Source organism: Electrophorus electricus, chromosome 20 (genome assembly GCF_041902795.1).
Source record: "Electrophorus electricus isolate QZ-2024a chromosome 20, ASM4190279v1, whole genome shotgun sequence".
NCBI lineage: Eukaryota > Metazoa > Chordata > Actinopteri > Gymnotiformes > Gymnotidae > Electrophorus > Electrophorus electricus.
In genome coordinates, this window is record NC_137516.1 from 2,623,740 (window position 1) to 2,636,423 (window position 12,684).

The 12,684-nt window shown below is 51.1% G+C and overlaps 1 protein-coding gene across 11 annotated transcripts in view; it reads left to right on the top strand.

The window, feature by feature from the left end:
* Positions 1-12,684, top strand: part of cabin1 (calcineurin binding protein 1) — a 37,544-nt gene that overhangs the window by 14,231 nt on the left and 10,629 nt on the right. For 10 of the 11 annotated variants that reach the window (XM_081702993.1, XM_081702998.1, XM_081702999.1 and 7 more), the window contains 6 exons: positions 1,235-1,411; positions 1,535-1,938; positions 5,064-5,177; positions 10,969-11,132; positions 11,365-11,461; positions 11,664-12,380. In XM_081702993.1, the coding sequence (XP_081559119.1) occupies positions 1,235-1,411; positions 1,535-1,938; positions 5,064-5,177; positions 10,969-11,132; positions 11,365-11,461; positions 11,664-12,380 (1,673 nt within the window). The remainder of the gene's footprint in view (positions 1-1,234; positions 1,412-1,534; positions 1,939-5,063; positions 5,178-10,968; positions 11,133-11,364; positions 11,462-11,663; positions 12,381-12,684) is intronic. The other variant, XM_081703004.1, reaches the window with a different exon arrangement.

A 12,684-nucleotide genomic window follows, 5' to 3' on the forward strand; every position in this document is an offset into this window, starting at 1 on the left:
CCAGGGTAGCAGTTCATAGTGCTTCATTTGTGCCGGCATGGTTAATGGTTAACCCTGGACCAGCTGAATGCTGGGAGCCGCGCCAGGGAGAGTGTTCTCTACCATCGCTCCGTTGTCTGTCCTGACCAGCAGATCTCTCCATCCTTCTGCCCTGCACATGCCGCGCGAAGTCTGACCTCTCCAAAACGCTTCTGCCTCTTTTTAATGCACAAGCTGGCGAATCCAGTCCCAATCAGCCCTCCAGATCCCGCCCTTTAACCGCTGCTGAGGAGACCAGGCAGTTACAGTGATGAAAGCCATGAGGGGGGCTTAGGCTGAACCTGCATTCTCACTTCTGTCTCTCCCAATCTCAACCCCCCCCCCCCCGCTGAGTTGGCTTGTGCATTGGCGTTAGGGATGTATTTACGCCCCCCAGGCTGAGTTGGCTTGTGCATTGGCGTTAGGGATGTATCTCTCCACCCCCCCACCCCCCCCAGGCCAAATGCTGACTCACTTTCAGCATGCAGTGGGCCTTTCCGGTTTGTATTATTGGCAGCAGAACATTAAAAAAAATGTATGTACTGCATAACCGCACACCCCCCCCCCCCCCCCCCCCCCCGGCTGTACTGTATCCATTTGAAGAAAGGGCAGAACTCATAAGCAAGATCGCACTCCTTACCATATTACCCTTCCCATATTACCTGGACTATTACCCAATACGCAAGTGCTTTTTTCTGCTGCCAACATAGCTTATCTGAAACGATTAGAGGCCCCTAACTCACTCTCCTGTTACCCGCTGGGAGGTTTGGAGTGGCACACGTTCGCTGTGCCAGAGAAAATTTAGAAAATCAATATAGGCATTCCAATAAGTGCCATCTATCTCTTCTCTGATTCTGTCCATCACTGGCCCTTTGAGTCTAGCGTTTGTGCAGGTCCACAGTCCATGTGTGTGGGACATTTCAGCCCTGTTTCTGGACCCAGATGAAGTCTAGCCACGAGCAAGGTTGTTTTGATCTCACGTCAGACTTCAGCTGTGTCCTGAAAACCGCTTCTCTGCCTTCTTAAGGTTAACCTCGGGATCTCGGTGTTAAATTGCGGGTTCTGCAATTTGGGCCACCCTGGTTTAAACCAATGAAACGGCGGTGCTTCTGATCACATGGGTGACCTGGCACTTTTGCCTGTTGATAGGCCTCATGGTGCGCCTGTGTGCGTGTGTTTTCGTGTGCGCGTGCGGGTGCGTGGTTCCGATCGTCAGAACAAAGCCAGGACAGCGTGGCCGTCTTGTCGGACTCCAGCTCTTTGCAGGACGTGTTCGCTGACCCCGCCGGCTCGCAGGACGGCAGCCAGAAGCCGGATTCGGGGATGTGTCACCCATTTCCTGAGGACATCAGCTCCTTCACTAAAGACAAGCCCCCCACAGCAGAGGAACCAGGTACCGGCTTCTAGATAAGTAAATCTAGTTGTTGTTTTTTTGTCTCCAGAAGTCTGTCCCAGAGATCTTTTCTGTAGTCACTTTGTGCTCATGCCTCTGCTTCGACCTTTTCATGTGCTGCAGAGGAGAAGTCCATCGACGTCAACTCCAGTACCCTCTCGCAGGAGTCCTCGGACACCACCCTGTCCCTCACATCTCCCGACACGCCCTTGCTTAAGACCCCAACCACAGACACCCCCACCCAGCCTCCAGCTGCCCCTGTCCCTGCCACTCCGCCCAAGCACGGCCCCCCACCCTGCACTCCGCTGCTGGGGCTCTCGAGCGAGGGCAAGCGTCGGCCGGAGCCCCCTGCCCCGCTGGAGGTGATGGAGGTGCCCAGGTGCCTGCCGGCTGGCCGGGTGGAGCAGCGCAGGATGCTGGTGGACATGTGTGTGAGAGCCCTGTTCCTCTGCCTCAGCCGCTTCCCACAGCACTACAAGAGCCTGTATCGACTGGCACACCTGTACTTCTACAGCAAGACACACAGGGTGAGATGTGCGCGCACGCACACACACACGCACGCACGCACGCGCACACACACACATACATACACACACACACACACACACACACACACATACACACACACACACACACACATACTCACACACTCACACACACACACATACACACACACTCACACACACATACATACACACACATACACACTCACACATACACGCACGCACGCACACACGCACACGCACGCACACACACACACACACTCACGCGCACACACACTTGCACGCACGCACACACGCACGCACACACACACACACACACTCACGCGCACACACACTTACACACACGCACATACACACACACACACTCACACACATACATACACACACACACACACATACATACACACTCACACACACACACACTCACACACACACACTCACACATACACACACATACATACACACACACTCACACACACACACACACCCAAATGCTCTGTGCCAACTGACTCTCCTATAGCAGGACACACTAGGTGAGTGTTAAATGGACAGACACACACACACACACACACAACAAGTGTTAAAAGATCTGACTAGCTCACCTATACTACAGCAGGACACACAAACACACACACAGCCATATACATACTTGTTTGAAATCTCGTTAGCCAGGGTATGTTCAACGAATTTAAGGGCTGAATTTTACACACCCACCCACCCACGACTGTTACAAGAACCTGTAATGATGGTCCATATACAAGACACTATGCGCGCACACATACATGCATGCATGCATACATACATACATATATAAAATACACACACACACATGTACAGTAATCTATGCAGACTGCTGCCAGTGCCTCTACTGACTGGCCCACTTTTACACCTTCAGTAAGATACACCAAGCGCACGCGCACACACACACACACACACACACACACACACACACACACAGAGTGTGACAGAGCTTGTCTCGTGTTGCCAACCTTCACACCTACAGGAAGACGCACAAAGTGAGGCACACAAACCCAAAAAGACAGTGTGAGTATAGCCGGTACCATCTGGTACACCACTATACCTACAGCAGTACACAAGGTGACAGGTGCGTACACATCTCACACACACACACTGTCTTAGAAGATGAAGTTTAGAATGTCCAACAGAGACATGCAAGGTAACAATAGTTTGTTGTGTTTACAAGTCTATGTGTAAATTACACACACTCTCTCAGTATTACAGTATTACAGCAAACGCATACTCATTTGTGTTCCAAACAATTTTTATTACACAGTGCACTATGATGTATATCATTGCATGCTCTTGAGATGCACGATGGGGCAAGTTACAGCAATTTGCTGTGTTCGTGTAAATGTGCCCGTGTGTGTTTGTGCATGTGCATGTTCCTTTATGTATGCATGTAAAGGTGCATGCGTGTGTGTTTCTGTGTACATGTGCCCGCTGGTGCTGGCACCCTTGCATGGGTTGGTAACATGAAGACAGAGGGACACGATCGAATGCTTGCCCCTGCTGGGCGCGGCCTCTGGGCATCCGATGCCAATCTCTAGCCCGGGCAAGCAGCGCTCCATCCTGTCCTCGGGGAGGTGCTGCGAGCAGCAGCAGGGGATGCGCACACAGCCCGGCCTTGTTGAGCCGGAGCTGTGGGGATTCCCCCGGCTCGTGCTTTGCATGTGCGGTTAGCGAGAGCAGCATGCTCACTTTCCTGCTCTCACAGAGGGCTTTTAATCCCGGGCCGTGACCTGCCGATTTAGCCAGAGGCCTTGATTTACGGGCTCACTGTGCTGTGCGCGTGGGGTGTGTTTCTGCAAGGTGTGGATATATATGTGTGTGAGGGAGAAAGATGTGTTTCTGTGAATATGCACAGCTCAGTCTTGGCTCGGTGGGGGACGACACAGAATATTGACGCGTCAGGTCTCTGCCTACAGTTGTGGTTTTTCTATCGACATAGTGCTGCTTCCTGCCAAACTGTTAAAGCCTTTCTTTTTTTCCCTGAAACTCTATGGACCAAAAATATTTAGTTTCAGCATTTAATTTAAGCTCAGTTTCTGGTTTTCATTTAGAAAATAGAATTAGTCAACCTTTCCCGTTCATGAACTGAACTTAAAAAAAAAAAAAAACATAATTCATCCTGAAACTAGTGATGTTGGCTGCTGCATTTTTTAGGTGTAAAATCTTTAATTATTCACAATTTAGTATCGACCCTCTGCCTCATCACCGGTCATTTTCTGACTACCGCACCCCTACAGCGGCTGTTGCATTGGTATGAGTGTACGTCTTGCTGCTGGGTTGAGTGTGGTCAGAAGAATTACAGGGTGGCTAATGCCGGTCCCGCTTGGCACTACATGGGGTACAGTCTCATATCTACACCTCCATTTCCAATAAAGAGCCCATCCTAATGAAGGAGGTGTATGTATTACCACTCCCCTAAAGGTGTTTTCTGCGTGTTTGGTTCCCTGAGCTGGTGGAGGTTGAGAGTCGTGATGCCTACAAATGCAGAGGCAAGCTTTGTCCCATCATTCTCTTCTCCTCTTCTCTCAGGCAATCACACCATGTTCTGAGTTGCTGGCCCCCACCTGTCCCCCAACCTCTTCGGCAGATCCTGAAAAGATATGAATTCATCCCTTGAGTTTGTTTGGTCTAGTGTGGCTAATGAGGCTTTGTACAAATTTGCCATCAAGTCGGTTATTGGATTAAATGGCTTATTGTGTATTTATGCCGCAGTCGTGCAAGACACTCGCCACAAATTTGCCTAACATGGCTTCCTCAGTGGTGCAGCGTGAACCACGGACTGTGTGTGCACACTCGGGTGTGTGTGTGTTTGCGTGGGCAGTTGCCATGCTATAGTGGGGGCAGGGGCTGAGTTACTGGTGCAAAAGTGAGTTGTGTTTTTTTTTGTTTGTTTGTTTGTTTGTTTTTTTCCTGGTTGATATGAAGTGTGCAGGGACGTGACAGTAGCAGTAGAGACACTGGATGCTTGTGGGCCAGTTTGAATACCTAGGACTCAGACTTTCTGTGGGGGGGGTTGAGCAAACTGCAGTAACACTCATAGATAAATAATTGTGTCTGTACGCGCACACACACACACACACACACACACAACTAACTGAATACATTTAATGTCTCCGTAGAACCTGCAGTGGGCAAGAGATGTGTTGCTAGGGAGCAGTGTCCCATGGCAACAGCTGAAGCACATGCCAGCACAAGGACTTTTCTGCGAGAGGAACAAGACCAATTTGTTCAACGTAAGTCAAACATACATGCATACACACATCAGTCTTACCTCAGTTTTCACGTCATGATTTCATGTGTACAACACAGCCAGAAAGTTTGGAGAACAGTTTTCTGGTATTTAGTTATGAGATCAAGACGCTAACAACAGTGAAACAACTCACTGGTGGGTTGTTCTTTATGTGAACTAAGGGCCACAGCTCATCGTCGGAAAGTTTGATTGGAATGTGTGTGCACATGCGTGTGTGTTGTGGGTATAGTCAGACTGATCCCTGCATTGTGTTATTTAGGTTCTCATGGGATCATTTGATCTTTTACAGTATAATACACGTCTGACATGCACGCGTGCGCATACACACACAGGTTGGGTTATTGAAAGTCTCTTCCTTGCTGAAAAATTGGCCAGATATACAGACCTCACCCCATGCCATGACGCTGACAGATGGCACTACTGTGTGTGTTTGTTTGTTTATTTTGTCTGTGTGTGCAAGCAGCTTTTTGGCACTCAGGTCGCAAGCCGTACTTTTAATGAGGACATAACCTTTGTGCTTTACAAAATCTGTGTGTGTTATGGGATGTGTGTGTGTGTGTGTGTGAGAAACTTGGCACAAGCAGTTATCCGTGGTATCAGTGGCCTGGACACATGCAGGGCTTCTGCCACCCTCTAGGTCCACCTGTCGCAGTTCCCCAGATCGCCCCAACCACATCTCCACCTCCACTGACCAGAAGTGTCGCTCCCTGTGCTGTGGGAGCAGGAAACCTTGTGTTGGGGACTGAGGTTGTAGACTGCTGTTGGTTTAGAGCTCAGTGTGAGTTTTTGGTTCATCCCTCGCACGAGTGGGTGGCTGACTTTGTGCTTCTGATTAAACGGTCAGTCTCTCTCACTGACTGACTGACACACACGCACACTGTGCTGCGTGGACAATATGGGGCTGTCCTAGTTCAGCACTCTCTGGACTGAGATGTGCATGCATACAAACGTGCACGTGTGTGCTTTTTTGTATTTGTTTTTTTTTCCCTTGTGCGCTCACACATGCCTCTGCCCACCTTGCACTGAAGGCCTGTTTTGGCAGAACTGGGACTGCCACGGCTGGAGTGGCACACCCCTGCAGGGAGACGGGTCGGACTGGTTTCCCAAGCCATGTCTGCCCCCGCCGCGTCTCTGTGCCATGGATGCGCTCTTCACCAGACGCACTTTGGCACATTTTTAGCTGGCCGGTTTAACTGTTAACAGAATTTGTGAAATTTCCACTTTTCTGGTACAGCAATACACCAGCTCCTAATATTAGTAGTCTGTAGTCCCTCGGTGCCTTAGAAGAAAAACAAAACAAAAACAAACAGAAGTGTGTCTGGTGGTCAGGTGCTGGTGTCCTGGGTTGCCTGCCGGGCTGCGCATGTCTAATGCAGGGTCATTTAGCCCTGCTCTTAAGGTCATGGCGTTCCTCTTGAGCTTTGTGCGGGGTCCATACACCTGTGCACCAGCATGAGTGCATATCACACCAGGCACGGCTGTAGGGGACACAGAAACCAGCAGGTCTGTGTTATGAGATTGTTTGTGTGTGTGTGTGTGTGTGTGTACAATAAGGATGTATCACTTAAAACATCTTATTTCAATGTATAGCATAATAGTTTTTTAATGTGTTTTCTCAGGTAATGTGTATTAAGTACATTTTGTGGAGTTGTAGGTATAAAATAGCCAAGCCTCTATTTACTCATGATGGCTCCTTAGTCAGCACATTTTCACTTTGTTGTTTTTCCTGTTAACAACATGAAATGGGGAAGCCGTGTGTGTGTGTGCACTCGCACACATGCATCATGAGCAGGGTAGAACCACAAGAGGTGAGCAAGGGGAAATGCAAGCACTGTCACACTCTCTCTCTCTCTCACAAACACACACCCTCTAACTCTCCCACACCCAAACTGTCTTTCCCCTTTGCTTATTTTCTCTCTCTCTCTCTCTCTGTGTGTGTGTATGTTGTGTGTGGGCGGACACCGTGGCGCCGAAGAATCTCCTCTCCTGTTTGATTGGCTGCTGCTTTCAAAGGAGGCCGGCTCTCAGCTTGTGTACAGAGAAGGAGAGAAAGAATGTGGGAGGAGAGAGAGAGAGAGAGAGAGAGAAAAGGCACGAGAAGGCTGGGATCAGAGCAGAAAGCGAGTGAGAGAGAGAGAGAGAGGGAGAGGGAGCGCGTGGGCGTGCTGTTTTGTGATGGCAGGACTGCTTCGAGGAGAGCGCGCGTGTCTGTTTGAGGCGCACTGTTTTGGCGATCCCTTCTTCTCTTCCTCTCCTCCTCTTCCTCCTCTCTGAGCCCCCTCCTTGTGCGTGCTGTATGCGCCTCCCGTGAGCCGGGGATCAGTTAGAGCGGCTCAGAGACACGGGGCGAGCTTGGGCGCGAGAGTTGGCGCGAGAGTGCGATTCCTCCCCCCGGCCCGGTGGTTCAGCAGTCTCTCCTCGGTGATGGTGAGTGCCTTCTCCTTCACTCTGGCCTCCTGGTGCTCCTCCTTACATGGGGGGATGCATTGGCTGCACGTTAATGTGAAAGGAATTCTTCCTGTGTTGCTCCGCCGAACGTGGGGTTAGCCGGGGGGGGGGGGGGGAGTTAATGAGGTCAAAAGAGAGAGGGGCGTACGTGTTGATGTGAAGCAACAAGAAAGAATGTGTGAGAGAGGAGGAAAAGTGCCGGGGGGGAAAGTGTGTGTGTGTGTGTGTGTAGCTAACTGCCATGCTCTGCGTTTTCGAGGCAAGGGCAGCTACGATGACCACAAATGGAGTGAAAGTCAGGAACTCGCATGAGTTAGAAAAGCCTGCTCCTCCTCCACCTCCCTCCATCACCCCCACTCCCGCACTCCTCTGCCCGGCCTGCAGAGCGGAGCGTCTCCCCGGAACTGAAGGACCAGGTCGTTCCTCCCTAGAATAGACCGACGCTCCTTTCGAGTACCTTAAACGCACAAGTGCAGCGTTGCGGGAATATAATGGAGAGTGGCATTTCCTCTCAAGTACACACACTCCCGATGCTGATCGCTGATTTCTGACCTGCTCAACAAGGGCAGCTCTCACACTGTTTCAGTTCACTGGGCTTAAGGAGGGGACTTCTGAGAGTACGTTTGAAGTGAGTTTGTAATTTATTGCGACCGGGCTCTTCAGCTCTGCTTGTATCGATCATCCCGGCGGTTCCCCCAGACGTGACTGCTCGGCCTGCCAGACTGTTCCCCGCCACTCTGTCCGTTGCAGTACAACTGGGATGTATTTGAGGGGAGGCTGGCTTTGTTTTTGTTTGTTTGTTTGTTTGCGTATGTTTGTGAAGGCCTGGCCGCAACAAGGTTTGTGCACAGTTCTGCTGCTAGGTTTCTTACTCATAACATTAGCCCCTCTCTGCAAAGTCGTCCCTGGTTACGTCTTTCCCGTCTTGTACAAAGTAGTTTTGCTCGTCACCTGTAAAACTCTAAGTGTCTTCACTCACTCGTCTTACATACTCTGCTGCATACTAAGGTCATGTGAGCATTCCCACATTTAGACTGGCTTCTGTGGGTGAGAGATCTTTTAACATTTTAGGTGCATGGAATGAAAGAGGCTTCTTTTGTTTTTCTGTGTGTAACGCAAGGTAGCATTTGGCGTTTTGTTAAAGGCCGCTGGATCCAGATCACAGGAGGGGACTGCACTCAACACACTGTCCCTTCATGTCACTTAGGGGCTTTAAAAATGCGCAGGAGGATTTTTAATGAGCACAGAGGAAATGAGCAGAGTGAAGTTTGAGAAGGTGATGGATTAAAGTTCGGGGCTCAACGTCTGCCCTCCACCAGAGGCACTGGAGCTGACCTGCACTGATCGATGTGGACGTGAAAGTTTGGTCTCCATAGCCGTCTGTGTTGATGACGCTCAAATCAGGCTTCTTTGACTCACCACGGGCTACCACAGACGGGTAGCCACGGGCTGTCCTCCTCGTGTTTAGGGGGGCTGTCCGCTGGGATCTTGGACTGTCAGAGCCCGGCTCTGTCCCGCCCACGCCTCTTCGCTTGGGCGGCTGGGTTGCTCTCGGCCTCCTTGGTGCCTGAGAGGATGATTTTGGAGGTTGGAGGAGCTGGCAACCCTAACCAGCTGCACAGCTGTGAAAGCACGTCGCTACGGTAACCTCTCTAGTGTGGTCGGAAAAAAACTGTTTCCCTGCCCCTCACATGCGCGCACACACACCCCCAAGTTGCTGCAAACGAAATCAAACCAGCACGCTCACACACAGCTGAGACCTAAATCTAGCACTTTCCTCTAGTGTTGTTCTGCCAACCCCCCCCCCCACCACCACACACACACACACACACATCACTTTAAATTAAAGATGAAACGGCATTAAATGGTTTTCTGTGTGGATGAGCTGTTATGTAACAGTTTTATTTATAATGAGCAGTCCACAGGTAGCAAGACAGACTTTCCTCAACAAGCAGCAGTTGTATTAACAGTAATCAGGGCCACTGGAACGTGTGTGTGTGAGAGAGACAGAGAGAGAGAGAGAGAGAGAGAGAGTTAGAGAGTTGGCTGCAACCACTCTGTTTGGATTGTAGCTCAGTGGTTTGAGAGATCCGTGCTTGAGATGGAGCCAGTAACATTACATCTGCCTATCTGCCAGTACATACCCCCTTCTGTTTCACACTCACTCTCTCTCTCTCTCTCTCTCTCTCTCTGAAAGCACACTCAACCATGATCTTTATCTCTGCACACACAGGGGAACTTGGCATGGGGAAAACAGCAGAAGTCCTCGCGTGCCTGCGTTCATATGTGTAACCTCTGTTTGTACGTGTATGTGCACAGTTTGCGCGTGTGGAGTCTGTTTCTGCGTGTTCTATTCACAGTCTGAAGCAAGAGCAGTACATGCAGGTGACTGTGCAGCATACGAGGTCCAGTAATTACTTCACGTCCACTTCCTATCTATCTCTTCTCCTACCCTCCACTTAAGATGCTGATGAATAGATGAATGAGATGAGAGAGAGAGAAGTTCCACTCTCTACTTCCTCCTTTTTCCTTCCTGCCCCTCTCCATCTTTAATAGCTTCCTGATGCAGGCGGAGTGGAGTGGTCCCCCACTCCCTCTGTTACCTGCAGCAGTCTGGAATGTCCCGGTGTCCAAACACGGGTTCCTGCCATCTGTTAGGAGAGAAATCGCCGCGGTTCGCTCGGCGACAGACCGAAGGCTTGCCGTGCTGCGTCCTGATTGGCCGAGGGTCTTTGCTCTGGGAAGGGTCCTCCTTAACAGGAGGACGCTGGCTCCCCGCCGAGAGAGAGAGAGCGAGAGACCCAGACAGAGGAGTGTGCGGGGACGTACATGGAGGGATGGGGAGAGAGATGGAGGAAATATGTCTGGGCAGACTGCTGCTGCTCCTCTCTCACTCCTTCTACAGGGCCAGAGCCCAGCACATCAAAAGCCAGTCCTGGCCAGCCAGGAACAGATGGCCTTATGACAATAATATTATGCCTGAACTCTTCTCTCTCTCTCTCTGTCCCTTCTCTCTCTCTCTCTGTCTCTCTGTTTTGTGACAACCCAACGAGCCCCTCTGTTTCAGCGGCTCGCAGACACAGTACCAGTTTCTGATGGCAGCCGCGCTTCCTCTTTAACCGCGGTGCGGGCTGGAGAGGGGGCGGGGCGTTGCTGGCGTGGGCGGGGCGTTGCTGGCGTGGGCGGGGCGTTGCTGGCGTGGGCGGGGTGTTGCTGGCGTGGGCGGGCCGATTAGTGCTGTCTCGATCTGTGAAGCGATAGGGAAGCCAGGGCCTGGGCGGTGCTCCTCAACACCGGCGCTCTGTTTGTTGTTGTTTTTTTCACAGGGCATCTGGCGCATTCCGGTGGATGAGATCGATCGACCGGGCAGTTTCGCGTCTCACATGAACAGATCCATCGTACTGCTGCTGGATGTCCTGTCTCAGTTAAGGGACCACGACACGCTACTTAAAATCTCCCTCATGCTCCAAAGAACCCCCGACCAGGGAAAGTAAGAGGGGCCTTTTCCTTCACCTCCATTACTGTATGTTTCTTTGGGGAGGGGGGATTAAAACAATCATTTTTGGACCCAAGTTCTTAACTCAAGTAGATCACGTTCTGCTGTACATTTCCTTTTTTGCCCCCGTTTCTTTCTGTAGTTCTTAGTCTTTTTGGCTGTGTCGTTTCGGAAGGGGCTCGTGTGTGAATTCTTTGCTCTCTCTGGATGGATTGTTGTTCTGTAGGAAATATTTGCGCGATGTGGACCGACAGGTTTTGGCCAAGCGCGCCTTTTTCTTCACTGTGAAAGTGCTGGAAGACAATCTGGAGAAGCTCACGGCGGTAAGAGCACATCTCTGCTCTCGCTCTCTCCTGCGTACTCTCACATGTGCGTGTCTGTCTGCCCCTCTCTCTCTCTGTACTGCCACTGGGAGTTCTGACTGCTGATTCTTAATGACTGGTTTATCCAGCTGAGCGAAATTAAGCAAGTTCAGCACTGTGTAGAATATTACTCTCTCTCTTTTTTTTTTCCGACGTCCCTCAGGCGTCGGATCCTTCTCCTCAGCCTTCCACTTCCTCCTTGGGTGAAATGACCACTTCCGACATGCCCAACCGGCCCCCAGCCACGGAGGGCCCCAAATGTTCCCAACCCCAGCAACCCAAGCCAGGTCTGTCAGACTCAGCCTCGGCACCCTGCGTGGACATGCTGTCCCCGGACACCTCCCGCGCCTTGCTTGAACCAGGCCTCCACGCCCCTGCCGCACCCTCGCATCCCAGGGAAGGCACTTTGGGCTTGTGCGAGCCTATGGACCTCGGCCCCGGGGCATGGATGGGCGCCCTGAAACCTAGAGACCTGCAAATGGAGTCCGAGGGCACTCTGCAAGAGCAGAATGGCCCCCGGACAGGTGAGGAGGTGGTGGATCGAGCCCCTGAGAGCAGCCGCACTCCAGAACTGTCACTGGAGGATCTGAGCATCAGCTCCAAGCAGCAGCTGACGCAGGTTCAGGTAGGCGGGGCTAAAGGGGCGCATGCAGTGTCTGTTCCGCCCCCGATGGGCGGCCCCGCTGGACAGGCCGGCCCCACGGAGTCCACACTCCTTCGGCGGCCCAACAGAAAGAGGAAATTGCTGGAAGATGTGGAGTCGGGCAAGACGCTCCTGTTGGATGCCTACAGAGTGTGGCAGCAGGGTCAAAAGGTGATGACCTATGACCTGGGGCGCATCGAGAAGATCATGTCAGAGACGTACATGCTGATCAAGCAGGTGAGTGGGCGTGTGCAAATGTGTTTAAAAAAACAGAACAGACAACAATTAAAAACAGTTTTGCCATACGCTTGCACTCCCACCATGCTGTCATTCCTGTGATTTCTGTCTGTAAACCCTCTCACACACTCTCATCCAGGTCTGCTTCTGTCTGTTAGCCCTCACTCTCACTCTCTGATATCAGTGTGTTAAACAAAAATTTAGCTTTAAAAATTAAAATGTATAATGAGACTAAAAATGATAGTAAACTTGGGCAAAAGAGACTTCGTGTGAAGTGGTCAAGTTTGCTTGGAGAGCTCGTTAA